This window comes from Vidua chalybeata, chromosome 6, assembly GCF_026979565.1.
Source record: "Vidua chalybeata isolate OUT-0048 chromosome 6, bVidCha1 merged haplotype, whole genome shotgun sequence".
Taxonomy (NCBI): Eukaryota; Metazoa; Chordata; class Aves; order Passeriformes; family Viduidae; genus Vidua; species Vidua chalybeata.
Genome location: NC_071535.1, coordinates 32,942,940 through 32,968,853, shown reverse-complemented (window position 1 = coordinate 32,968,853; position 25,914 = coordinate 32,942,940). Strand labels below are relative to the sequence as shown.

The window sequence follows — 25,914 nt, the reverse complement described above, 5'->3', positions numbered from 1 at the left end:
TAGGGGAATGATAAAGCAGCTGTGGTTGCTGATGAGGTTAAACTCCAACAGGCACCAAGGTCTTAACCTTACCAGTAAAGCTGACAGGAGATAGATCTGATGATCCTGATTTAGACAATGCTTCACACTCCAATACCTGATTCAGACTTTCTTGAATACGTACCAGAGAATCTAGGACAAAGAGAAGAAAGAGGAGAAAAAAAGTCAGAGGACAATACTGTTCAATATATCTACCTGTTTTCAAGAAGATTAGAGGAATCCATTCACAGGGTATGTAAGAAGGTCAGCACAAAACAGGGCTATGTTTTGTATGCAAATTAGTCCACAACAATTAATGCCAAACTGTATAAAATTCAATTACCTAAAAAACAAAGAAAGGGATCCTTATGAAAGCAAGGGAGTAATGATGGCTATAGGAACAATACAGCAGAGATGTTAAAACAATTGGTTAATACAAGATGCTCATGGCAAATATTAAATGCTTCACATTGCAGTGGAAGGAACATGCATACTTGCAAAGTTATAGACCATTTGGCAAGAAGAGATAGATAAGTCTGATGCTTTTATGTTAGCAAGAGCAGCATCTTTAAATCACAAAACGAAAAATGAAGCCAACACTTGTAAACTGGTATAATGCAAACAGGTATTGTATCAGCAGGTATAGATAGATATAGATAGGTACAGAACCCCATACGTTTTTAATACAGTGACACAAAAGCATTGAAATGGATCTGCAGCACCCTCTGCTGTTCCAGTTCTTAAAAGAAGCCAAGTGCACTAGACTCAAAGACAACATGGATGAGAAACGATTGGCAAGCTAGAGAGGAGAACTGTAACAAGATTGTTAAACAGAACTATGAGTCTAGAAGCTTTCTATATGAAAAAGGAATAGGTCTCTGGTAGGAAGAAATACTACAGAAGGCTAAATCCCCATTCTACTTGAGGGAAGATGTAGTTGGCTGCAGGAAGTGCTTAAGGTGTAAGTGACATTGCATTAAACGGGAGTAAAATAGAACTGATCAGTATTATGCAAGAAAAGAAACCTCAATAAGGAACAACAGAGAAAAGTCAGAGAAACTTTTGGAGCTGTTGGTCCTTGAAAACATCTATTTACAAGAAAGGCAAAGGCTTTAGGAACACGTTCTGGGCTAGAGGGGGACTGGAGGCACACATCTAAAAAATGTTATGGCATGATTGCTGAAATTATTCTGGGATGATATTGGCCCTTCTTTCCCAAATGAAAAACAGCATTCCGACAGACAGCTACCTGATCTCTTTTCCTTTAATGTGAAAGGGAAGTTGAGAGCTTTTTCTGCATACTTGGAAAGCAAACTGTCAATGTCTTCTACAGTAAAACCAATTTCCTGCCCTGCTAAGAGCTGGTGCAATGTCTGCACAGCTACAGCTACCCAGTCCACCTTCATATTCATGAGGAGCTGTTCCAGCATGAGCAGTGGCCTTGAGGAGAGGTGGGAGTAGTTAACACGGGAGAGCTCAGGCAGAGTCAGCAGCACCTGAGACACAAGAAAAAAAAATGTATCATAAAATTACACACCTTTAAATATGTGTCTCTGTGATATTGAAGACAAGAAACTAGAGCAGTAACTTATGCAGAGAATGGACTGACAGGTAGAGGTCAAAAAGAGGAGGTGTGACTTCTCAGACCAATTCCTACTTCTGTTACAGAACTACTGAGAAGATTTGCAGAATCACTTAGCTTCCACTTCCCATTCTATAGAACACTGCCTTATTTTAGAGAATATGCAAGAGTGAAAAACCTTTTGTGACCCTGTGGAAGTACGTTGTAACAGAGTACAGCACACTCTCTTATTAAAATAAACTTCTAAAAAGCACATTAGCCCAATCCTTATCCTTCTATCAATTGAGGAAATGTTAAGAGGAGAAAATAAAAGCAATTCTCCTCTAGATGGACAGTTAATATGGACACTTTTCAAACTAAGTCATGTCTTCAGAAGAAACAAGAAACAGGCAGCCCAGCAAAACACTGTTGTGGCACACACTGGAGCAAGCTGCTGTTTACAGTCCTACACCAAAACAGATGTTACCAAAAGCACTGCATTTTGTTTACATGTAATGCATTCAACTAAGGATGCTTATTAATGCATCTATTCCCAGGCTGAGTACAGAACCCATGTGACTTCTGTAAAGGCAGTGGCCATCCAGAAAGAGGAGTGATACTCTCCACCTCTGGAAGGCACTTGGGAGAAACACTAAGTCAAAAAACCACCATACAGGTGGGCATACGTAGGACACCTAGTCTTACTGATACAGAGAGTTCACTTGGGACAAAGATGACAACTTTTCTGATAAACTCCATAATTTTATTTCATTCCACCCTATCCTCTTTCAGCCTGTGTGTTCCTCCACTCCCCACAGCTCAAACACAAGACTGCTTTGTTCATACTATGGAACTGTAAACATGAAGAAAGGAAAGAGAAGCTTTAAGCCATCTCTAACTTTCCTTTGGATCCTGAGACCCAGTATCTTAGACCTGGTGTGGTGAGAATGCTCTGGTAAAATCTACAGGCTTTTTATATTATGAAAATACTATGCATGACAAAATTACTTATACAGTTATTTATTGCTGTTAATCCCTCCAGGCAGGGGTTTTACTGACCTTTGATCCTATATAGAGTGCCTGGATTTCATTCCGGCGTGCCGTTGTCAGACTGGCATAGAAGTGAGCTGTGAGGTAATCAGCCAAGAAGTGAGAGGCTGCCAAGTTTGGATGCTGGTCCAGGGACTGTTCACTGATGGCAAGACAAACACCAGGGTCTTCGATTCTTTCTAAAAGCTACAAAACCAAACAAAACACAGTGAAACTCTACAACATTCCTGGAAGGCAGCCTTCTGTCCACAACAGTTTATTACCCTACAGTGTTCCAGCAAGCAAATTAATTTACTCTCTAAGTGACAGCTCCACCAATACTAAAGCCAAAAATGTTCACATCTCTAATTCAGGCACTGAAGAACAGCTGACTGATTCATGTTATTAGTTTCACTTCTGATTCTTCTGCTTAAGCAGCACTGATATGCTTCATTATGTATTCTTCAAACGAAAGGAGCCTTGTATTTCCATGTAAGTGACATTTATGCTATTAGATCCAAGAATTAAATTGCCAAGCTGGATTTTTATTTAAGCAGAACAGGGGAGAGCTAGTATCCTAAAAGCTTATCTAAGCAAATAACATCTCTTAAGGGTGAAACCAAAAAGACCATGAAAACACACACACTGAAGGCAGGCTAAACAGCTGTCAACTTATTTATCTGTGGATATGAGGCTGAGAATGTCTTGCTATTACCTGCAATGCCTTTTCCGTGTCTCCCATCTCCAGTAAGTGGAGAAGGTGTTCACGGTGAAGGTTGATTAAGTCTTCTCTTGGGACAGGATACAAGTGTCCCCATTCCTCACACAATTCATAATCCTAAAGAATTGAAAAAAAAAGTAAAAACAAAAGGACAAACTCTACCCTCCCTGATAGAGTTGTTTCTCCCAAAGCTCTGATCAAGAGATTCTGTAGCTTAGACTTCTCTCCCAGATAAAAAAAAAAAAAATACATTGACAAGGGAAGATGATAGTCAACTTCATCAGTCATAGCCTGCGTCTAAAATACCTTGTGTACCTTACAGTAAACAAGCTAGTTTTCAGGAAGACGCTTAAAGCCAGCCAGATTTACAATATTAGCATTTCCCTAATAATCAAATCTGTATTATGACCAAAGTTACACTATTTTTAAATCTTCAAAATGGTAAAAGAAAATAACAGGCTATATCTCAGAGTAAGAGTTTTAACTAAAACTTACGAATTATTAATTACATGTAAATCTTGATACTAAACACAGATCTCTATTTGTTTCTGTAGCACAGAACTGAGTAAAGAAATCCTTCCTCCCAAGGTAATCTCCAATGATCATTGTTTTAAGATGCTATTTCAACAAATATATTTACTCAAAGTTTAATGCATTCTAATTCAACAAAATTCACATGATGATGTCTAACCTTTGCTTTCAGAATGATATTCATGACAGCCCGGGGGTCATCAGTGCAGGCTTTTTTCAGATCCTGCCAGTCATTCCACAATGGTTCATTTTGCACATTCAGAATCTGAAAAAGTTAATATAGAGTTGCACAAATTCTAGAATTTTAATTTATGGCAATTATAGCCTAAGAAAACAGCTGAACTGATCACATCAAGAGCTGCTTTATAGAACAAAAAAATCAAAAAGGAGACCCACGTTTAGACCTTTTCAAAGATGATGTAATGTCCTTGCACTCAAAAAAAAAACTCCACAGTTTTCACAGATGTGAGTCTACAAAACACATTTATAAGGGAAGATTTTTGAAAGATTAGATGGCAATAATTATGAATGTAAAAGTACACATTTACTGCAGATGTTGCTGGCACTAACAGAGAGAACTGAGCTGTCAGTTAGCAGAACTCCCACCACACAGAACTCGGCAGGGATGGCTCCTTATTTTGCTGTTTGGCTTTTCAGTTCGTGCTGAACCCAGGCCGGCCTGTCCAACTTAAGGGTATCTGCACTACCCCGCAGTTAGAAGAACTGACTGCAATACAAACTTGCTCCTTGGAGCACCAGTCTTGTACACCATCTGCATTTCTCAAACTTATAAAATGATTAACTGCCATGGAAAGCTTCCAGAGGCTCTAGAATGTGCATAGAATGGAAAATACTTTGCATAACAATCAGACTCATACAAATGTTTATACCTAAACATGTTTGTGGACCTCAATGCTAATAGGTGAGATGGAAAGTTATGAAGGATGGAAGCTGAGTGTTAACTGGATACTACAGTACTTCACATGAACTGTTCTGGATAAAAGACTCGAAAAGCTCTCATGATCAAAAAAGAATTGAGGGCTAAAGCTTCTCAGTGGGCAAGCAATATTTGCTTCCTGCTGCCTACTTCATCTCACTGGTTATTTGAAGAATGACTTTGTACCTTTTGATAAACCTGAAGTTCTTTCTTCCTGCTGTACAGATTGGCTTTTAGTTCATGAGGTATGCCCAGATCAGAAATGCAGTAAGCTAGAATTTCCAAACAGGCATCAAGGGGCCACTTGTCCAGACAGCGCAGGGCCAGTCTACTTCTCAACACTGCATTTTTCACTGGGAACAAGTATTGCCAACCATCCTTATCTGTGGAGGAAACAAAACACTAATTTGAAATTCAGTTTCTATAATTTGGAAACTAAAAAAAAAAAATCCTTATCCTTGCTGGATCACATCAACAAAAGAAACACTGACAGGGCTGAAAAATCTTTGTAAGAGTCATCCCAAGCATCAAATTTTTGGGAAGTATCCAAAGTTAGCATGAAATACTTACTATTCAGACTCCAAAAGGCACCTTTCACAGATCACATCATCCATGCAAAACAATGACACTGCTGTAAGAGATGTTCCATTAACAGTTCAATGACTACTGTGTCCTGATGTATTCAGCTCTTCACATAAAAATAACACAACAGATGTATTCTAGTTCTCTTTTACTAAATTGCTCATGATTTACACATTTGTGAAACAGAAACAACACCATCAGAGAAAGCAAATTCAGGATGAAGAAAGGAAAATTATCTATTTCCATCTCTGGATTTGCCCAAGGACCACTATTTTGGTTTCTATGTTTTGATCCAGGCTGCATTCTTTATTAACAAAACAAAAGGATTAAGGAAAAAAAGCAGGAAAAAGCCTGTCTTAATCCTTCTTACCTTCAGCAGCTGCACAACTCAGCACAGCATCCTTCACACTGACCACTTCCTCCGCATCCTGACAGTACAGATCCAAAACCTTCAGAGCTCTTTCCCAGTCCTTTGCAGCAAGAGCTTGTTCAAAGACTCCCGTTAATACTTTAACAGCTGTGGTGGAATGTAATCCTAGGAGAACCAGAGACATGTATGCCTTGCCAGAGAAGACAGCAGCCAAACTGCTACCTTCGTCTTGATTCCGAAGCGGGGCAAACGTAGCAAAAAGAAATCGTTCCAATATTGGGAACTCCTTCAACAATGTCTCACACTCCCTGGAAATCTGTTCCAAGCCTAAGGGCACCTCCCGTTTGCCCCGAAATTCCATCCAAGACAAACTTGATTTGTGAATTTTCTGTATATTAGATGCACATAGACATGCCACTGTAGCCATTAGCTTTGACCGAGACTTCAGGAAATCTAGGGAGGAGGCAGTCAGTGTGTGCTGGCTCAAGTCATTCAGAGAGGATGTGGCCTGAGTGGAGATATCCTCAGAGGTCACTGCAGAATTGTGAATAGGTATTTCAACATCTGGCAGGCAGTGGCAGGCACACTGGCGTGTCAAGTTGCTGATGTTTGTCAAAAGAGACTTTGCCTGGCTGTTTTCCCTTGCACTGCACAAGGACAGTGGTTCACAACAAGAGTTAACAATGACTTGCTGCACATTCAGGTTCAATCCTTCTTTAGCCAAGAGAGAAGAAAGTCTGTAGGATTGAAAACAGAACCAGCTTACCCAGCACATATAAAAGGTACTTTATAATTACATATTTTCATAAATCTTCCAAATGCTTTGAGAACACAAGCCCCCTAATATTCTTCACAGGTACATACACAAGAAGATTACGCATACTATTTTAACTCAGAGCTTATGCTGCCATTCCTTTACAGAAAAGGAACTTACTCCTCAAACACTGACTTTTACCTAAAATGCAAGCTACTAAAATAGTTCACCATTAGCGCTCATCTTTTTAAAAGCTACTTCATCAAATCAGACAGTTTCCACACCAACCTAATTTAGTAGTTGCAATGGAAGGAGTCTAGATTATCCAGTTTACCTGCTGACCAGGGCAAGAGTCATGCCCAGTATTCTCAATAAAACTTACTGGCCTACTTTATTGTATTACATTGACAAGCTGCAAGTGCACTCCTCTGAAGTGTCACACAGTTAAAAAAAATCCACATAATTTTCACTCTCACTTCACAACAGATAGTAATTGTTAAAAATATGGAGTCACTGTTCTCCCAATCAAAAATCTTCAGATTGATGCAGAAGGCACTGACTAAGCTCCTCCCTGCACACCAATCCTTGCAACATCAAGTAATCAGCTGGTGGAACACAGCAGGCTGTACCACCTGTGATAATTAGCCAAAGAACTTAATCATGGCTGAGGTGAAAGTCACCAGTATCAAAATAACCTACAGAAGTATATCATCTGAAAAAGTGAAACATAAACTTTAAGAGATTTAGAGATTTTAGAGGAGCTAAGATTTTAGTTAGAGATAAGCCTTACTAGAGTTAATAAAAATAAAGGGATTCTGTAAGTAGGCCTTGATGAAGTTAAGAGTTAGTAGTTAACGAATAATTGATTGCTTGTCAACACAATGTTTAGTTAGCTGGGTTTATAATGAAGAATATAGAAACTGACAAATAGCTTTTAGGAACATAAGACAATTGTGGGCCTCCTCTGTTCTGAAACCAATTGAAGACAAGGAATGGGAGTTCTACCAAGGTTCATTTGTCATATTTGCATTGAAAAGGCAGAAAGGTCAGAATGAGGAAGACTTCATTTACTTCCTCATTTTGGGACCCCTCCCCATGAAAGGGACCACCGAACTATTTCAAGGAAGAAACTACGCATGCTTAATAGCTTTTGGAATGATTAGCATAGGAAGTGAGGAATGGGATGTACCAAAATGATGAATATGTATTTGTATTTTGGGTATTCAATTCTTGTGTGGATAAACGGACTCTATAATCATTTGAAAGGTGCGGTGTGTATTTAGGAGCTATCCCACACGCTGTCCAGCGTCGCAATAAACATACACTTTCTAACTTTAAAACTGTTAGAGAGTTTTTGTCCGTCACAGTTGGATATTGGTGCCAGATCAATATCCATATTTCTTTAATAAATCAAAAGCACTGACCTGTCAGGATGAACTTGTCTCTCAAAAACAAGCTGGGAAAGCAGCTGAGATGGACTCTGTTGTAACAGTATGAATGGGTTTCCCACTTTCACTTCTGCAGACACATCTTAGGGGAAAAACCACCAGAATATTCATTATAATACAAACACATTAGCTGAATACACTAAGCAACTTTTATTTTAGGAATATAAATTTTAAGGCCCTGAGTCTAAACCACTTTACTAAATTCACAGAGTTCTAAATTCACATTAGAATGGTAAAATCCAGAATAAAATGCAAGGCATTTGTGATTATGATATGCCTCTCATTCTTGGCAACATTATGTTGGACATATTATCAAAACAGGTAGAGCAGAGATTCTTCATTCTTTAAGCAAGATCTAGGTTCAAACAGTTTAGCAACTCTACTTCAAACTTTCACCAAAATAGGTACTTGTGGTGAGAAGTAGAAAACATGCAGAATTATTTCCTGACGAGTCTCTGGATGTAGATTGGTGAGTCCATGCTCTATCAATGTCAGTTAGCAAGGGCAGAGGGAACTCACAGGTGTACAGGTACTTTTACAAAGGAGTGAAACCCTGGCCACAACTGCTGGAAAGCATTTATATCCACTACTGAGTTATGTCAAGTAACTTTGGACACTTTCTCCTAAGTTTACCTTTTCCTTTCATCTTCCAACACATTTTCCCCAAACTCACCCAGCCCTTGAATATTTTTACGCAATTTTTGGCTTTGGCAGATAGCCAGTGAGGGCTAAATCATGTCCATACAGAAGTTACAGCTGGCATGGCAGTGACCTGAGCTGAATCAGCATGTCTGCAAACAGATCTCTGCCCTTTTTTCTTATCCTCTTGGGAAGGTATTCCCTGAAATCAGTACTGTGGTATTTTACATTAGTGCAGCTCAATCAGTGTCAACTTTAAAACACAGATAAGCATTTTTACTCCTAGCACAGTGAATTGTTCTGCTCTTCTGACAGCTTTATGTGCTGACGGTACATTCCTTTTCATGGACCATCATCTGCTATTCTATAAAAAAATTCTGCCTCATTACACCTCTGCATGGCCTTCTACACACTCTTTTCTTATCCCTGTGGAACAGTAGGGTGCTTGCTGCCTCTGAGGGAGCTGTAAGTTATACAGTGTGCTGATCCACCAGATGCAAAAATCAATCTCGCCTTAGAGGGGTAGTGCTAGGAATTTTTCGATTTCAAGGGCTGTTTGTTTTGTCTCCACTCTAAGTGGAGTGCAGAGTCTGGGTCAGTAGTTAGCATTCCTATTCTTATTTTCCCACTGACATCAACTATTTTCATGTGAGCTGTGGGTGGCCTAGGTATTGTGAAATAAAAGAAAAAGAAATGTAATCATCAGTTGAAATCAAAAGCACAGGTAGTAGGTACATTTGGCAAGGAACCAGTTTTGCACAATTACTTTCCAGAATTAGGCCAGACTACACAGTCTGAGTACCTTCACCTAGGCTCAGATTTTCCAGCAGAAACCCCTCACCTAGCTCTGCATTCAAGCTTCGTAACACCACAGCAGCCAGCGTAGTGATGTAGTCAAGGAAGGCCTTCACAAAGTTTGTCTGCATGCTGTTCTCTGGCATGGTTTGGGTATGCTGGTCAAGAGTTTTCAGCAGGAGCTGTGTTTGGTTCCAAACCAGGTGCTTCTCCAGCTCCATCGGTTTGAGAGAGCCCTGCTCCACCAAGGTGCCAAGCAGGCTCCCTTTAGAGTCTGGTTTAAGAGAACAGACAAGATTCAAGGATGAAATGTCAAGAAGAAAGGAGACAGGGAGGTGGGGGAGAAAGAGAGAGACATGCTTTATTTCCTCTCTGCAATTAGATCTCAGCATCAGCATTATAATTTAACTGAAAGCAAGGGAAATTTTTACTGTAAGCATTATCATTCAATTGAAACCAAGAGAAATTTTCACAGCAGAATAAAAGTATAGTTCATCTAAATTGGTAACTATGGCTCTGAGAAGTTAGAACTATATTAAGGCAGACCTAAAATATATCTAGTTCTGTGACATTCACATTTATTCTAAAACACAGGTGCTGACCAATCCTTGAGCTCCATAACATTTAGCTCCTAGAGCACTCCTAGATTTTTGCTCATTAAATATTTTAAGAACACCAAAAAGCCATTTAGAGATTTGGTAAATAGAAGATAAATACCAGTGCTATATAATTAAGAGAGCTGTAAGAAAAAGCAACTGTGGAAAAGATGTTTTATGACAGTCCTATGAAAATTGGAAGGTATTATGATATTACAAAGGTTTTGTAAGCTTATCTCCATTTTGTTACTTTAAAAAAAGAGAAAAAAGCAAGATTAAGAATATACCTAATTATCTATAAAGTGCCATGTTAAAACACACTTAAAAGAATTCCTTGCTAGGACTGCATAGAAATAGAACAAATAACCTCTCTGACAAGTTCAGAATTTTAGCTGTGAAAAGAAATGTAAGAATTACAGATAAATTTTACCCTTTGCAGTTTTTAAAATACATATTTCTGCATATGTCAAAGAGCATTATTACTAGGTTTACTGCTCTCTGGAAAGGCCAAAGCAAAAATTGAGATCCATACATCAATCAGTCTTTATGTTCACAAAATAACTCACCCACAGAACGTTCAACACATGTCAGTGCTTTTAGGATATGATCCAGGTTTTGTGATAAAACAATTTCATTAGTAATACTTTCTTCAGTCAAGGCCGGGTAGCAAGCTTGCAGAAGGTCTACAATACTGCATCGAAAATGACTCCCTGTTTTCTCATCGGATACCTCTACAAAGAGGGAGAAAAAAACCAGCAACTATAACAAAGACACAAGTATTTTTTGCATAGAAGAAGGCCCACAAAACCAGAAATGTATGATAATACAAAAAAGCAGAGCATTTCCAATTATTCAGAATTGAACTCGGGTCACATTCCCCCTCACCTTTTCTGTTATAAATACTAAGCTAAAACATGGAAAGTTCAAATCTACATTGCAATAGAAGACAAGAATTTGATTTAAGCACATTTCAAGAGAAAGCCTTATTGGCAAAGCATACTACCTGGTCTGGATTGACCTTGTGACGTGCAGGAATAGTTGAGAATTTTACTTATTTGCTGGAGAACTGCTGGAAAACCCTTTACACCTTCAGAGCGCAGTAAAACAAAGTCAGGTCGGTGGCCTGGAACAGTCATTGTGCAAAGGGAGACAAAATCAAAGTTAGGAGTGGAAAAAAGAGACACTAACATAAAAGCACGAAATGAGATTTAATGAAGGTTTGGGTGTTAGCACAAACAACACAGCACAGAGAGGCATTTTCTGTTCCCAGGCCCATGCTGATAAACATAAAAATCAAAAGCCTACCCCGAGTTTCAAGGCTGTTGTAGAGTCTTCTTTCTGCTGTCTCCAGAAGCTGTTTGCACGTCTTCCAAAGATGGCACTGAGTACAAGCTAGGTCAAACGCTGCCATTGCTGAAGGACTGAGGTCCTCAAGGACTTCTCGCAGAGGATCACTATGCTCCAGCTGGATGTTCCTGACCCAGAAGTTTTCTTGAAGAGTAGGGGCAAGACTTCCAGAAGTTGCAAGCAATTTATCAGTAACATCCGAGATGGAATAAAATACCATACCTACAGGTGTCATCAAAAACACATAATCACTGGTTAACAGCACAATTAGATCAGATCCAGCAATGGGTACCTATTTTTTAATCCTTATAGAAAATAATTCCATATGTGGCCTGCTTCATGGACCAATCAATTACTGTAGAATGGATGCAACGAAGTGGGCATCAACAGCAAATTTTCAGCATTCATAGTCTCTTTCTAACTCAAAGAATCACCACTTACTCTTCTGAACAAACACTACCCTCATTTTGACATTATTCAAGTTGCTTTCTCATATTTTTCACTTCTCCCCAACCCTTTACGAGAACTCAAAAAGCCCAGTCCTTACCAGCAGCTGCTGCATTCCCAATAGCTTGCAGTGTTGAACGGCCACTGCCAGATTTCCTGATGCCTCCAGTGCCATCTGATGCTTGATTCTCAATATTGTGCTCCACTCTTGCCATTTCTCGTACTGCCTCTTGGTAACGCTCCATAAAAACCAATTCACCATAGCAAGGGGAAGTCTCCAGATTAAACATCAAAGCCCCCTTTCAAAAATAACAATAGATGTAAATACAGAGCGTGTCAATTGACGTTTTCAAAGGTTGAGGAGCTTGGAGGGGGGGGCTTTAGAGGAGACAAAGGAATAAAAGAAATACTTTAACTGAAAAACATCTCCACAGACATAATAGCTGAAATGGTGGGAAACTAGAGAGTTTTAAGTGCCTGAAAAAAAAAGACCCTCAGAGATGTTTTTCAACTATTATTATAAAGCTTACCTATTATTTGCTGCAGGACTAGGGCTGAATTAATTTTCATAACCCACACCTTTCAGAATGACTCTTCATAATTTTAATACACTATGTAATAAGAGATATCTATCAAGTTTGCCTCCAAAGTAGACTATTTCAAATAAATTCTCATTCAGCAAGGAATATCTTCTCAAAACTTAAACACAGGGAAGCTAAGCAGAGCTATGCATGAAACTAACAACCAACCAACCTATTATGAAACCAACAGCAGAACACAAACCAAGTTTGAATGCTTTATCACTGGTGATACTGAAAATTAAGGCAACAAAGCAAAACAAAATGCTCCTTTGGCCTTTTAAGTAGGGAAAAGATGAAGTGGCATGCCTAGAATCAAACAGATCTAAGTGGCTGAGTAGTAACCTGATGTTAATGCAATGTTTAAATTATATGAACTGCTCCAGTATGGCTATCCAAAACTCAGCCAAGTCACAGTTTTGACAGAAGATCCACTCATTGATGCACCTCAAGATATTTTTTCAGAGCATCAGCTCAAAAGCCACACAAAGAAAGATATGCACAGCTGTGAGGAAGCAAAGAATCACATATGCAAACTGTCAATTTTCAAGTCCTTCTGCCTGTTTTCAGTACCACAAATTTAGTCTCAAAACATACTTCCTTCAAATGAAAGTAATCAGTGCTCTGGGTAAGGAACACCTTTGCATGTTTCTACCAGGGTTAGAACACCTTTGCATGTTTCTACCAAGCGGAAGAGTGTCATGGTTTTGAAAAACTGATTACATAAAGCAGTTCAGATGCTGTTTTCTCATGAGACTTCACATGAGCTCTGTGTTCTTCAGTCAGTTGAAACACTATGCTTGACTAGCTCTCATCAAACATTTGCATGCTTTGAGAACCCAGGTGTAGAGAAAGCATTTTCACATAACAAAGCAGAAAAAACCCAGCATCTGTGGGATGTTGGTTTGGAATATCTTTGTTCCTTCCACTTGCTTCTACTTCTGAAGTGATCCTTTCACTTGGAAGCCCTATGTTTGCTAAATACAGAAGAAGCAGGAATTTCATTCAAAAATGGAAATACATGCATCTTATTTACCTGGTGGGCTTCCACAAAGTTCCCTCTCAAAACACAAGAAACTAACAGTGATTCTGGTGGGGAAAGCATCATAGGAATGAGGGAGTTCTGCTGATGTGGTCTTGCCCTGCTTTCCAAATCACTCAAGCCAGACACACTACTGGTACTTCCCTCTGCAAGACAGAATTAATCAGTATACTATTAGGGAAAACACATTTCACCAAATGACAGCCACCTAGCAGATAACAACATTTCACATATTTAACACAAAAATACAGGACCAGAGTTGCAAGCAAGTTTTAGGGTTAAGAAGTCAACACAAACATCCTGTTAAAAATTCTCATAACATTTCACTATTTGGTCAGAATTTGCAGTTTGGATCTCATCCCCATGTAACACTTTTCAGCAGCTACATAACATGCACACAGTGCTAGGCACTTGTTCAGTATGGGTCAAGGGAGAAGTCTAAAGCATCTGACCTATTAGATCAGTCCAGCATGCCTAAGCATGTCTTAGCTTACATGACTATCAGTTCATTAGCTTTTTTCATGGTTTGCAGATCACTACATTGCTTGCATATTGTTTCCTGCAAGTCCAAGATATCAAGAAAAACCTTATTCTCTTACTCCAGAAGAAGACACATGTGCTATTCTGACTACAAGAGAGTCATCCAAAAATGAGAAGCGAAACGAGAAGCGAAAAGATATTATTCTGTCCTGCACAGAGCAGTAATTCACATTAACTACTCAAGCAAATTCTTCATCATGCACAGTGAAAAGACAAATAAATACTACTTCTGTGGCTTATTACCTGAGGTACTGGTGCTTAGCTTGCTACTTGTGCTTTCTAGTGATGGACTGGAAGTTCCCTCTTTCCCCTCTAAAATGGAAACAAATCAAAATCAGCACATGAAATGCACTTTTCCTAGACAAGGTAATTAAAACCTATTGCAAATAACAGATTTAGCAACCTCAAAGGATCTTCAAGAGTATCTCATAAATGAGCCACCACTGATATCTATGACAAATGCAAAAACTGCTGATTTGAAGAAAATGCTAGGCTAAGACTATGCTGGGTGGCACATCAGTGACTCACATCACATACTTCAAATCTTCTTATTTTGGAACATTCCACTCCAAAACCAGACATACCTTTCAAAGGCTAAATAGAAAAAAGGTGAGGAGCACAACTTTCTCCTAAGGCTGCCAATTTATGCCACAGATTCCTGTTAATTCGCATCCTAGATAATACCACAACAGGAATGAAAATATACTGAACAGTCATGGGACATAGTGGAGAAAGGGAAAGATTAGTACTGTAGTGAAGTTCTCCCCGCCCCAAATCAGACTTGACTGGAAGCAGTTATTCTTCTTGGAAGAATTTATTTGTGTAGATGAGCTTTAGAAAACAACCTCAATCCAAGTGGAACTGGACTGACACTTCAAACCACTTAGAAAACTAAAGGAAATAAATCTAGTTCTCTACTCCTAGGTCATGAAATCTAATTGCATTCAGCTATGAGCTCAGCAAAATTATGCCCATTTCAGAAGTGCCTTCTCGAAAACACTTTTTCAACCCACCTGTCTTGTACCTCCGATATCTACTTCGTTTCTTAAAGCTGGAGCACCTGATTAAAGAGCAATATCTCCTGGAGGCTGCAAGCTGATGTTCTGTGAAATATTCAAACAGAAACATTACCAAGTAGTTTTACAGAGGGAGACTTGAAAAACAGTTGAACACAAGTTTGGAAACTTGCAATATTTAAGGTCCAGACTTCCAAGTCTTTCTTGGGACATGGAGCTTACATAGTCTGAGATACACAATAAGCTACATATGATACAACACAAAATCTCGTATCAACAGAGCTAACAAGTTATGGGCTATGGAGAAGAGTGGGAAACAGGTTCCTGAGTGTGTTGTTCAAGCTACTTCAACAATCATCCAGAATAATACAACTTCCTCTGCTTACAAGTTCCTAACATGTTTCCAGACTAGGCTAAATCAACACTGTCCATGAACAAACTGAGACTATTTGGCTTGCACTGGATCCAACACCACCATGTCCCTTCATATCATTGCACTGTGACTTGTGACAAAGGGGTGGGACAAAGGCAAACAGAAGCAATGCATCCACAAAGGGGAGGGAAATGAGAAAATGACCCAAACTTTCTGATTAGAATAGAGATCACTTCTGTTGGAAAATGGTGCAAGCACCAGGTGGTCTCCAAGCAGGTCTCTCAGTATCTGCCAAAATGTGCTCCCTCAGTAAGATGCTCACAGAACTTAGCCTTGAGATCACTGTCTGGACAGCTGTATGCTGTCCAGGCATATCAGAAAGTGCCAAATACAAAGCCTACCTGCATTATCGTTACTCATCACCACTTTGTATCGCCAGTGAGCTTCAGAAAGGTATTTGGAAAACTGTAACACGCGACTTCCAAAGGCATCTCTGCTTGCAGAAAGATTCAAGCACTCAACAAGCTCCAGCTCTTCACGAAGCACATTACTGGAGTCCCATGGGAGAGAACTCTGAATTTCTTCCAAGTGGTTGAGAAGCAATGTGAGGAAGGCCTCCATAGCCACATTATCCACTAAAAATCCAGTAACACCACTGGTGAAGTGTTTCAGATCCAGGCAGCTTGGCTTAGAGGTTTCACAGCTTTTGCCATCTAATACAGAGTCACAAAGATCTCGGGTATCTGTGTGAACTGTTTGTGCAGCCTGCAGATGCTTCTTTGATTTTTTTTCAGCCTCTGTTAGGTGTTGTGGACTTTGTGAGGTGGAAGACAGCTGATTATCACTGCCTTCTACACTCAGAGTAGCACTCTTTTTGTCAAGGTCTTCATCCTCAGGTAGAGGAGTTTCAGTATAGAGGTCATTATAGGAAATGAAAAGCAAGGAGAAAATATTCTCCAAAACCTCCAGGCGCAGAGGAATGGGAAGACTACTTAAGAACTGCTGACACATCGCAATGTACTGAGGAAATACTGAAGAGCAATCTGTACAATTAAAAAAAAAAAAAAAAAAAGAACATTTACTACATTTTTCAGGGATTCCTTGCGCCAACTTGTGCCTTTTAAGAAAATCCCAGAAGAGAAAATTAGCCCAGTGGCTCAGACCCAATCATCCCTCCAAAAATCAAGTAAATATATGTCCAACATTTTATTTTTAGGAAGGTAGTGTGCCTCCTCCCTCTGAGCAATACCAATTATCGCTTTGTTCAATGATGTGCAAATTCAGATTCCACCAATTCTAGCCATTAAACCAGTTTCAGCTCTGGGAAATCATAAGCTCTTACAAAATTATCTGTCACTACAACCCTATGTCTAGCATCACTTCCTGTTAGCACTGTATTTTTTGTACAATTGCCTTAAATGTTTTAAAACAAGGCTGGTAGCTTATTCATATCTATTATTACTAAAGATAACACCTCAAAGAAATACCATTATACTTGCTTGCAAAGCACCCATAGCCCACTGAATAAAATACCATATATACACAGGGTGCAATGTTATCCCAATAATAAGTGATAATTCAGATCTCAGCAATTGCATGGAGAAGCACATGTTACTGAAACTGAGAAAAGAGGCCAATCACCTGCTGGTTCTCCAGAAGCTGCATCCTCAGGGATATCACCAAGAAGGCTGTGTACACAATCCTTGCACTTGGCATGCCTGTGTGAATTCACACAGAGAGCATAGATTGCATACTTCATGGCACAGAACGCTCGGAAGAGTGCCAGGTTGCGCTGCTGACTCAGGGTGTTAGGGAGTGTGGCTGCTGTGGAGGGAAATCAGGGCGGTGAGGGGATAGGAGGTAAACAAGAAAACAAGTTAATTTTCTCCTGCAGTTCCTGCACAGCAATATTTATCCAGTCTTTCTTCTCCAGTGCTGTTTTTGTCTCAGCTTTGATCTATCTCACTGTTACTTTTGGAAAAAAAGCCCAACCCACAACAGATGGGCACAGAAAAGTCAGGTCTGGATCCCCTTCTAAAAATGAAATTTTCTGTGAACTTGTGTAGCAGGACCTGACTACAGCATAGAATGACCAAAATCCTTCACAATGATTCTCATTAGCAGTGTGTGCTTAAGCTGTACTGCTGCATTTACAAGAGAGGGGCAAATCCTGCTTCATTTCAGCCTCTTAGAATTCTGTGTTATAGTACACAGTAGATGAGTAGGGAAACAGTGTAGACAGGCTATGACTGTAGTAAGAATAGAGTACCACCACCTCTTCAGATTTGTACTAATAAATAGATATCATGGTTGATTCACAGTGGCTGGCACAATAGACCAAATAGATTCACAATAGACCAAATACTATCTGCAACTGACTAGAGAAGAAGTACAGTCCCATCATTTCCTTCACACATTTATGATAAAGGCAAACTAAAGAAGTACTGCACCCACTTCTCCTCCCCTTCAGGTTTTTTTTTGAGGAAAGGTATCATGTGCCAGAGACATGATCCCTTCTCAGTACAACAGAACAGGACAGCTGCAAATTGTAAAAATCACATCATCATCATCCCCTTCACCCAGGAACACAATATAGTGTCATATATTCTGTTATGCTGAGTTTAGATTAATTATCCATCTACTATAAAAAGGTTAAAAGAGCCCTACAAAAAAAGAAAGAAAAAAAAAGCCGTGACAACCACACACAATGTTAAATTAGTGCTTAGAATTCACTGTCCTGAATTCTTACACAAGTGATAAATTATCCCTCTACCTGCTGTCAAGCAGGAAAAGCATTTGCCAAGTTACTTTTTTAAACAAAGCACAGGTACAAAGCACGATGTACTGACAATGTCCATATCCAGATTCTGGAATTGAACAGAATTACCTAACCTAAAAACTGTTTCAGCACTGTCCTCTGCAAAGTTTGAGCACAATTGCAAAGAAAAGCACTAGCCTGAACTCTTCTGAAAACTACAGAACAGCCAAAGCAAAAGGACTGATAGCACAAACAGTTGGAAACACTTATTCCCTATCACTGCCATTCTAAACAGTGACAGTGATGGAAAATATAATGTAGATAGCAGACCGAACTGAGGAGACATCCACATGTGAATCCTCTGGAGAACCTACACAGCCATTGAAATTCTACTGTTGCCCAGAAGCTCTACACTAATATATAAACACTCAAGTACCTCTCAACACCACTGCCTTAAGAGGACTTCAGGCAAGTAAAGCCACAAGTTTGATAAATACAATACTCTGGAAAAGAGAAATAGTTAGCTGGAGATACTGTGACAGATATTGATAATCAAAAGTAAGTTTAATACACTTTTTCCTCACATGTGGAAAAACTTGGATGCAGTGAGTTGAGTCTGTCAGTATTTGTACCTAAACCAATCCTTTTCCCTATACCTATACTTTCCTTAAACCAATACTGAAGAACAATCCTTTAACTAATAGCACTGTTTTTCCTATACAGAAATACTAATACCTTCTTCTTGAATACTGTAACTCATGAAGAAATTGCTGCTCACCATGACTAATCAAAACCAGTGTTATGCACAAACTGAGCTCAACTGTTTACCACTACCCTGGCTTTACTACTGCAGCTGACAGATATGTAGTAAAAAGAAGGGCAAGAAGGGGAAGCATGTGGGGTGATGGGAGAAAAGGCCTGTTAACACTACTACATCTGACAAAACAAAAGTTTATGATGCCTCTCTTCCCTTTAAGGCTCAAAATAGTTTATTTTAAAGCAGATTCTATTAAGATGTGCTTATATAGAATCATCTGAATTCTGCAATAATTGCTGGATTGAAAAGAGAAGGAGGATTTGTCTTCCATTAATTATTTCTATAAATTATTGCAACATGAAAAAAAGAAGAGAAACTGCAGCTAGAGCTCTTTTGCTATAGTCATGCAACTCCCAGAAGATATGATGGGACTGCTTCTTCCTGTTTTTGACAGGCTTTGACAGAATTTAAGCAGAAAATAATTAAAATGTAAGAACTGTTTAAAAAACGACACAGTACCAGCAACAACAACACTATTTTAGAAAGCAGGACATTGAAAACAAGGATCTATATCTATCTACATCTTTTAAGATTATTCAAGACAAGTGTCATGATAATTTTAACACCAAAAGCTGTAGAAGTAGGAATAGAAATCAACATCACAACAGCATGATATGGAAGGAGAGAAACCTGCTTCTCACAAGGTAATCTGGAAAAATCTGTGCAAGATCCATCACTGAAAGCTCTCCATGCAATTCAGGTTGCAATTACACAGTCCAAATTCACAAACATAAAAGAAATATTTAGAAAATAAATATTTTAGCTTCTTAGATTCTAATACATGCAGGAAAAGAGAACTTCTGTATCATTATTAAGAGTCCCTATCAAAAAACAGCTTTAAAATTGCAGCAGCTGAACCTGGACACAGGCTGCAATCAAAAGTGTGTCCAAAGAGAGTCAATTGTAAGCGATCCAAAGTGTTTAGCAGTTGCAGGTATTTTAGGCACCCAACTGGAACATGTGAAGATGAGAGAAGTGAGGCAAGAGTGATGTAAACACAGGTTGTAGCTAAGTCTTAGTGATTTAAATACTAAATTTAAATTTGGTAACAGTTAATATCAGAATTTTAAAAACCCACTTTTTATTTCTTTCAAAAATGAAGATGTTGTAGTACAAGATATTGTCAATTTCATCTGTTTTTTCTCTTTGATTTTCAATTAAAGTGCAGTGAAATACAAACCATACACTTCCTTTTCAAACTAAACATGTTACAGAGTACAGAAGTTACAATGAGCAACATATATCATGAGCATGTGCAAAGTCTTGTTACCATCTTAAAAAAGATGGCAAGAGCCTCTTGAAAAAGCTCTTTCAGAGATCTGTCCTTCTGAGATCAAAGTGATCTCACAACTCCTTCTTGAAAGACAATTTACTCCCCAAAAGGTTTTTAAAATAATTTCCACATGCTCTCTATATTTCTTCCACAAAACACCTAGTAACTGGTATCTTCCACAGTTAAGAAGCAGGTCAAGAGAACAAATCCTGGCAGAAGTACTGAACATACATCCTCAATGGATTGTGAGTTTTCTGTGTTCTCACAACCCTACACATTTACCCTGCATCTGCTGGTCTCTAGCAGGAACTTTTTGAAGAAGCTCAATAACATCATCTTCATTCAGGGCCACAAGATTGGTGAGATGATGCAGAGAATACACCGCAGTGTGGCAATCCAGATTGTGCAAGTGTTGCAACAGAACCTTCCTTGGGACAGTAATACTACAAGAGAGAACAAAGAGGTGGCACAGATTTAAGTCTCAGTCACGTCAAAAGACACAACTCCCACTCTAATTCTGATTGAGCCCAACTACTGCAATTAAAAAGAGAAAGAAAGAGCATAACTGCAACCCATGAGAAATTTCGAGAGCTTGTATATACAGTCACTATTATATGATTAGCCAAGAAAATAGTGCCTTCTCTATTTGCATGCATAAGCTGACTTAACAGGTAGATTTGGCAACACGGTTCGGAAAAAGTCCTTCTGATCATTTTACCTGTTTTGCTGCATGCACCATTCAAGAACTTCCACATGAGTCCACAGCCCATCACAAAAATCTTTCAATACTGAATCATTGCACAGATCCTACATGGAAAGACAAATGAAAGAATCTCATTACAACAAATCCCCCATCCAGACAGCAGAACCAAGCTTGTTTCACACATGCTTGTTTGCAAGACTTCTTTACCTAGTAATAAATTTCAAATACAGGAAACTGCCAGATTAATTACAAAGACAGGAAAGGAGGGCTATTCTGACAGAACATAAAAGTCAGTCTCCCCTTGACACATATACAGAACATAGAAAGGTGGCTACCTTCCTTTTCAAGAACAGCTTATGAAATGCAAATCAATGCTTCTTAGTAACAGTCTAAATGTAATCTCTAGAACTAGTCATGTACTTGAAAGATTATATACTGGGTAGCAGATGGTTATTTTCCTTTCCCAAGTCATCTTTTCTACTACAGATGACTGCCTGCTAAAATCAGATCTAAGAGTTTAGCTTCAGCTTAGGTCTGCACTGTGACCCAGCAGTACAAGGCTCCTCATCTCCCCACGTCTGACATCTAAGCTAGCCAGCAGGCATCATCTGAAGTGCAACTACACCTTCAGAGCTGGAACCTCATATCTTTTGCATAAATGAAGACTGCCCACAAAGAAGGTAGATCTTTTGCTCACAGCTCTTGTAATTTATCATTTTGCTTTGAGAATGAGTATGGGGAATTTCCAAGCTACCCTGTTGTTAAGTTCAGGCCTGAATTAGTCAGGGATGACTCACTGAAGGAAATTACATTAAAGAAAGATGCCCCAGCTCTTTTCAAAACTAATCAACAACCATTGCTGTCTTTTCTCTTTATGCTGCTCATGTTAACAGCAGAGGCAGTTTATGAGTTTATGCAAGAGAAACTTTCAGTCTCCTTTGCAGTCATACTGTCTTCACAGCCAAGAAATCAAAAGAAAGGCAAGTGTCCCTATATAATGTTACCTGTATACAACTGTAATATCTTAGCTTTTTCAATTCAGTTTGAGGAAGACTGACATTCTCACTGAAAACTCCCCAGTTTCACTTGTTCTGGCAAACAAATTGCATTATTTGGACTCAGACTGGGAAACTGCTGCTTGCTTTCTGCTGATTTACCTGAGTTTTGTGTAGAGTCCATAGCAATGCTTTTGCTGATTCCAAGCTTTGACAATGAGTCCATCCTAACAACACCAAGAGGCGGCTAAGGGGGTTGAATTCTCTCCTCAACAAGCTCTTCAGGCCCGAGTAGTCTTCTCTTTTTAGTAAAGCTAATGCAGTCACCTAGAAAATAAAAGAAAGAAGCATTAATTTTTCCAAAATGTGGAGACCCATAATGCCTGGCAGACTATGTAAGCAAGTAGCCATTTCAATATCAACTTCATTAAAATAGTGAAGTTCTGCACTGAGAACTTCCCTAAACTTATACTGGCCAAGCCATCAGGATACTCATTAGTAAAGATGGCGTGAGGAAAAAACACCATTTTTCAAATGCTTACTGCAGAGCCAACTCACATTCCACTCTACACTATCTTGGCATTCCTTCTACTTATTATATTTCTGCCAAGGACCTAATGTAAAAGACTCCGACAAGCACATTATGCAAAAGTTGAAATATGCTCAACCTTAAAAACCTCACACTTTAACAGTGACCACCTGCCTGTATTCTGTTTCTTTTATCCATGTACCTACATAAAAATCAATTAATTCATAACAGACTATTTTCACCACAAATTTTACCGTGCAAACTATTCTCAATGCCCCAAGTCTACTAGCATTAGAAAGCAACAAGTTCAACATCATGAAGTAAATTGTCTATCCAACAAAACTACAAGCAGAAAATGAGACTTCTTAAACCCTAAAGATTTAATCTTCTTCTTCAGTCTGCATGCAGATAAGCTTTTCCAAAAATCTCACCACTTTTATTGCACTGCTGCAAACAGGGGAGTTATCATCATTACCTCCCTGCTCCTATTAGTCATCACCCCTGGCAAACACTATTTGAATACAAGATGCTTCTGTGCACCACTGAGATATGTTCAACACAGGGACTGACTTTAGACTCCATTGGGTTTCCCTGTTAATAATTTTATGCCTGTACCAGAATCTGTTCCAGAAAGTGCTTGCTGCTGCTCAAGCAGTAGAAATAGGTTGTCTTCCAAGAAGGAGCTTCTTTGGGATCTGAGAACAAACTCATCACAGTTTGCTCTGTATCCAGCTGCTCAGATGAACCTAAAAATATCACAACAAGATTACCTTCCAGTAGAGAGGGATACCCCTGAGAGAATCATAATTGCTGTTATTTTAAACTGAGAAACACTCAATATTTCCTCAAACACTAACCAGTTGTTACATATTACTACCGGGTAACAGGAAGACCAAGGAAAGAAATTTGACAGAGGTCAAACAGAAAACCAGAAAAACTGTATTGACAATCATTAACATAGCAAAAGCCTGCTGAGCACACAGGTTGTTTGCACCACCTCAGTTCACACTGCCTGACTTTCTTCAGCCATGCACACCCTTATCTGTCAGCTACACGAATTCTCACTTGTGCTCAAGACACTGCACTACTCTGCAGGGCTTTAGCAAAGACTTATCCAGCACTGGAACTTCTTAGATCTGTACAAAGTGAGACCCAAACTACTCCCAATGAGAGTGAAGGTATGTGGATCTCAGTTTCTCTTTCCCCATGAGGAAGCACTAACTATAGTTACTATCAAAATTTCTAGAGTCTGCCACACCAGCCTGAGCTTCCCCTTCAGCCATCCCTGAGTGAAAGGAGAAGTGAGGATACAGACCCCACTGACTTACACCACAGTGAACAGAAGGTGAGCAAAAGAGGGTAGGCATTCTAGCTTTTTCATCCTTGCCACTTCACTGACAAGGTCATGGGCATCACTTGCCTTTCAGCTTCAGCTGAGATCCTCAAAGAATCACAGAATATGTTGAACTGGAAGAGACCTATCAGGATGATCCAGTTACAACTAAATGTACCACTCTCAGCAGCTGGACAGAGGCTGTGAAGCCACGGTTGGTACAAAACCAACTGCTGGGCTCTGGCAAGTGAGCAGGTATCAAAGTGCATCTTCTCTCCTGCTGGGGTATCACCCTTCTTGACAGCTCCTTCCACTTTCATAAGTTTTCTTTTCCAGTATTAAGTGGTTTGCACATTTTGGGATTACTGAAGTGACTGAACCGATACTGGCCAGAAATGGAACATACTCCAATACAGACAACCCTGAGTTGGAGGTGAACAAATAAAAACTGTATACATATGGAGTAGCAAACTTCAAGTTACAAGCAAGATTTTCATCAAGAGAAATACTGAGAAGATTAAAATAGAGAACAACAAGGTGTGGTAAAGGAAGTGATCACAAAACACATCATAGACTGCAGAAATGTAGGAGAGAGAACCAGCGTTCCTATGCCAATTCTTTGCTTAAAGAATCATTTTAGCCTTATTTTTCTACAGACTCCATGGTTTGTTAAGGTACCTTAGCAAGAGCACTGCCTGAATTCTTGATTACTTGGTCTGTTTAATGCCTTAACGGTTTTGTTAAACAGGAGATTAGTAGAAAGCAAAAAGTGAAACAAACCTTTTTGTATTGATTTTGACAACAAAAACTTTTCTCTTGTTCTTTCTGTGAGAACACTGCTATAGAGGCTTAGCAGGCCATGGCTCTGTTTCCTCAGCATACAGTTTAGTAGCTTCTCTTCCCTCAGTGGGCTCCCCTCAGCCCAGCATACATCCAAGAGCTCCCTGAATAAGTGCTTTATTTCATCTGCTTGATGCTCCACCTCAAAAGTCACTATACTGAGAGCAGCATAAATTGTATCTACTAGTTCTCTTTTATCTAGTTCAGCTGAAAGCTCAGAACTGCTCTGAAGCCTCTGCAGAGATTTCAAGGAGTCACAAAGAAACTCGATGAAGATGTTTTGTAGAGAGCGATATTGCTGGAGTGAGGAGCTGTGTGTGCCTTGCTCCCCCTGGAAGAACTCCAGCAGGGCTTTTGCCCTCTGGGGAGCCCGCAGCAAAAGCTTCCGGAGAGCTGAAACAACATCCAAACTGAACTTGTGAGAACAGTCATCTCTTCTTTTGCTGTCTGTGATGGGCTTGTTCTGTGTGCACTCAAATGCTTCAAACAGTTCCTGGTAGGAAAATAATAAAAGAGTAAGCCTTTTAGACTACATTAATATATGAAATTAATTATTTAAAAAATAGAAGAAACTTGAAAGAAAGCAGATAAATCAATTTAGAAACACCATACTACTAAAGAAATCCACTAATAATGGTCCACCTTGTCCAATATCTTTCCTAGAAGAGTGGATATGCCTGAATATGTAACAAAATACAAAGAATCCTGTAAAACACAAGTACACTATGAAGACCACATACAAGCAAGGAACCAAAGCAGTCTCTATGGGATGGCTGAAGCACTGCCATATTCTACCTCTAAGCAATATCCTAATGTAACTGCATCTTGATAGGTCTATAAGAGCATAATGATGTGTGGGGTTTTTTTTTCATCCTACTTTTCCAGATTTGTACCATCTATCCACCAACTGTATCGTCCTGATCAATTTTTAAAATCTGATTAAAACTGGTCAACAGATTCAGAAGCAATCTCACAGACTTTGTTTAAGCAACAATGATTTTTCTACCTATCAGAAGCAAACCTACAATTTCAGAACTGGGAAGAGGAAAACAAACAAAAAATCCTAATTAACCCACCCAATAAGAGTTGGGAAGGTGAGGGACAAGCCAGTTGAATAGCACCCAAGCAGCACTTTTGGCACTCCTGGAATAATGTGAGTGCTGCCCTTGGCTCAAAGAGACATCTCAGAGATTACATAGGGGAGAGGTGGTTGGTGTGCACAAAGAATGAGAACAGAAAGCAAGACCACAATACATTTTTTTAGTATTATTTGCTGGATCAAAACGTAACTCTACCTACCAACATGTCTCTGACAGAAATTGTGACAAAGATATGAGATTGT

General features: G+C 39.2%; 1 protein-coding gene across 2 annotated transcripts in view; it reads right to left on the bottom strand.

Moving 5' to 3' along the window:
• Window positions 1–25,914, bottom strand: part of ZFYVE26 (zinc finger FYVE-type containing 26) — a 49,360-nt gene that overhangs the window by 19,801 nt on the left and 3,645 nt on the right. For both annotated transcript variants that reach the window (XM_053944517.1, XM_053944518.1), the window contains exons 4-26: window positions 24,513–25,065; window positions 23,015–23,145; window positions 22,033–22,197; window positions 20,891–20,979; window positions 20,455–20,615; window positions 16,966–17,148; window positions 15,726–16,367; window positions 14,949–15,038; window positions 14,179–14,247; window positions 13,390–13,541; window positions 11,876–12,074; window positions 11,287–11,550; window positions 10,985–11,104; window positions 10,548–10,712; window positions 9,432–9,659; window positions 7,928–8,033; window positions 5,750–6,486; window positions 4,984–5,180; window positions 4,021–4,125; window positions 3,324–3,446; window positions 2,639–2,815; window positions 1,268–1,514; window positions 73–171 (exon numbers count right to left, since the gene is read on the bottom strand). In XM_053944517.1, coding sequence (XP_053800492.1) covers window positions 73–171; window positions 1,268–1,514; window positions 2,639–2,815; window positions 3,324–3,446; window positions 4,021–4,125; window positions 4,984–5,180; window positions 5,750–6,486; window positions 7,928–8,033; window positions 9,432–9,659; window positions 10,548–10,712; window positions 10,985–11,104; window positions 11,287–11,550; window positions 11,876–12,074; window positions 13,390–13,541; window positions 14,179–14,247; window positions 14,949–15,038; window positions 15,726–16,367; window positions 16,966–17,148; window positions 20,455–20,615; window positions 20,891–20,979; window positions 22,033–22,197; window positions 23,015–23,145; window positions 24,513–25,065 — 5,002 coding nt within the window. The remainder of the gene's footprint in view (window positions 1–72; window positions 172–1,267; window positions 1,515–2,638; window positions 2,816–3,323; window positions 3,447–4,020; window positions 4,126–4,983; window positions 5,181–5,749; window positions 6,487–7,927; window positions 8,034–9,431; window positions 9,660–10,547; window positions 10,713–10,984; window positions 11,105–11,286; window positions 11,551–11,875; window positions 12,075–13,389; window positions 13,542–14,178; window positions 14,248–14,948; window positions 15,039–15,725; window positions 16,368–16,965; window positions 17,149–20,454; window positions 20,616–20,890; window positions 20,980–22,032; window positions 22,198–23,014; window positions 23,146–24,512; window positions 25,066–25,914) is intronic.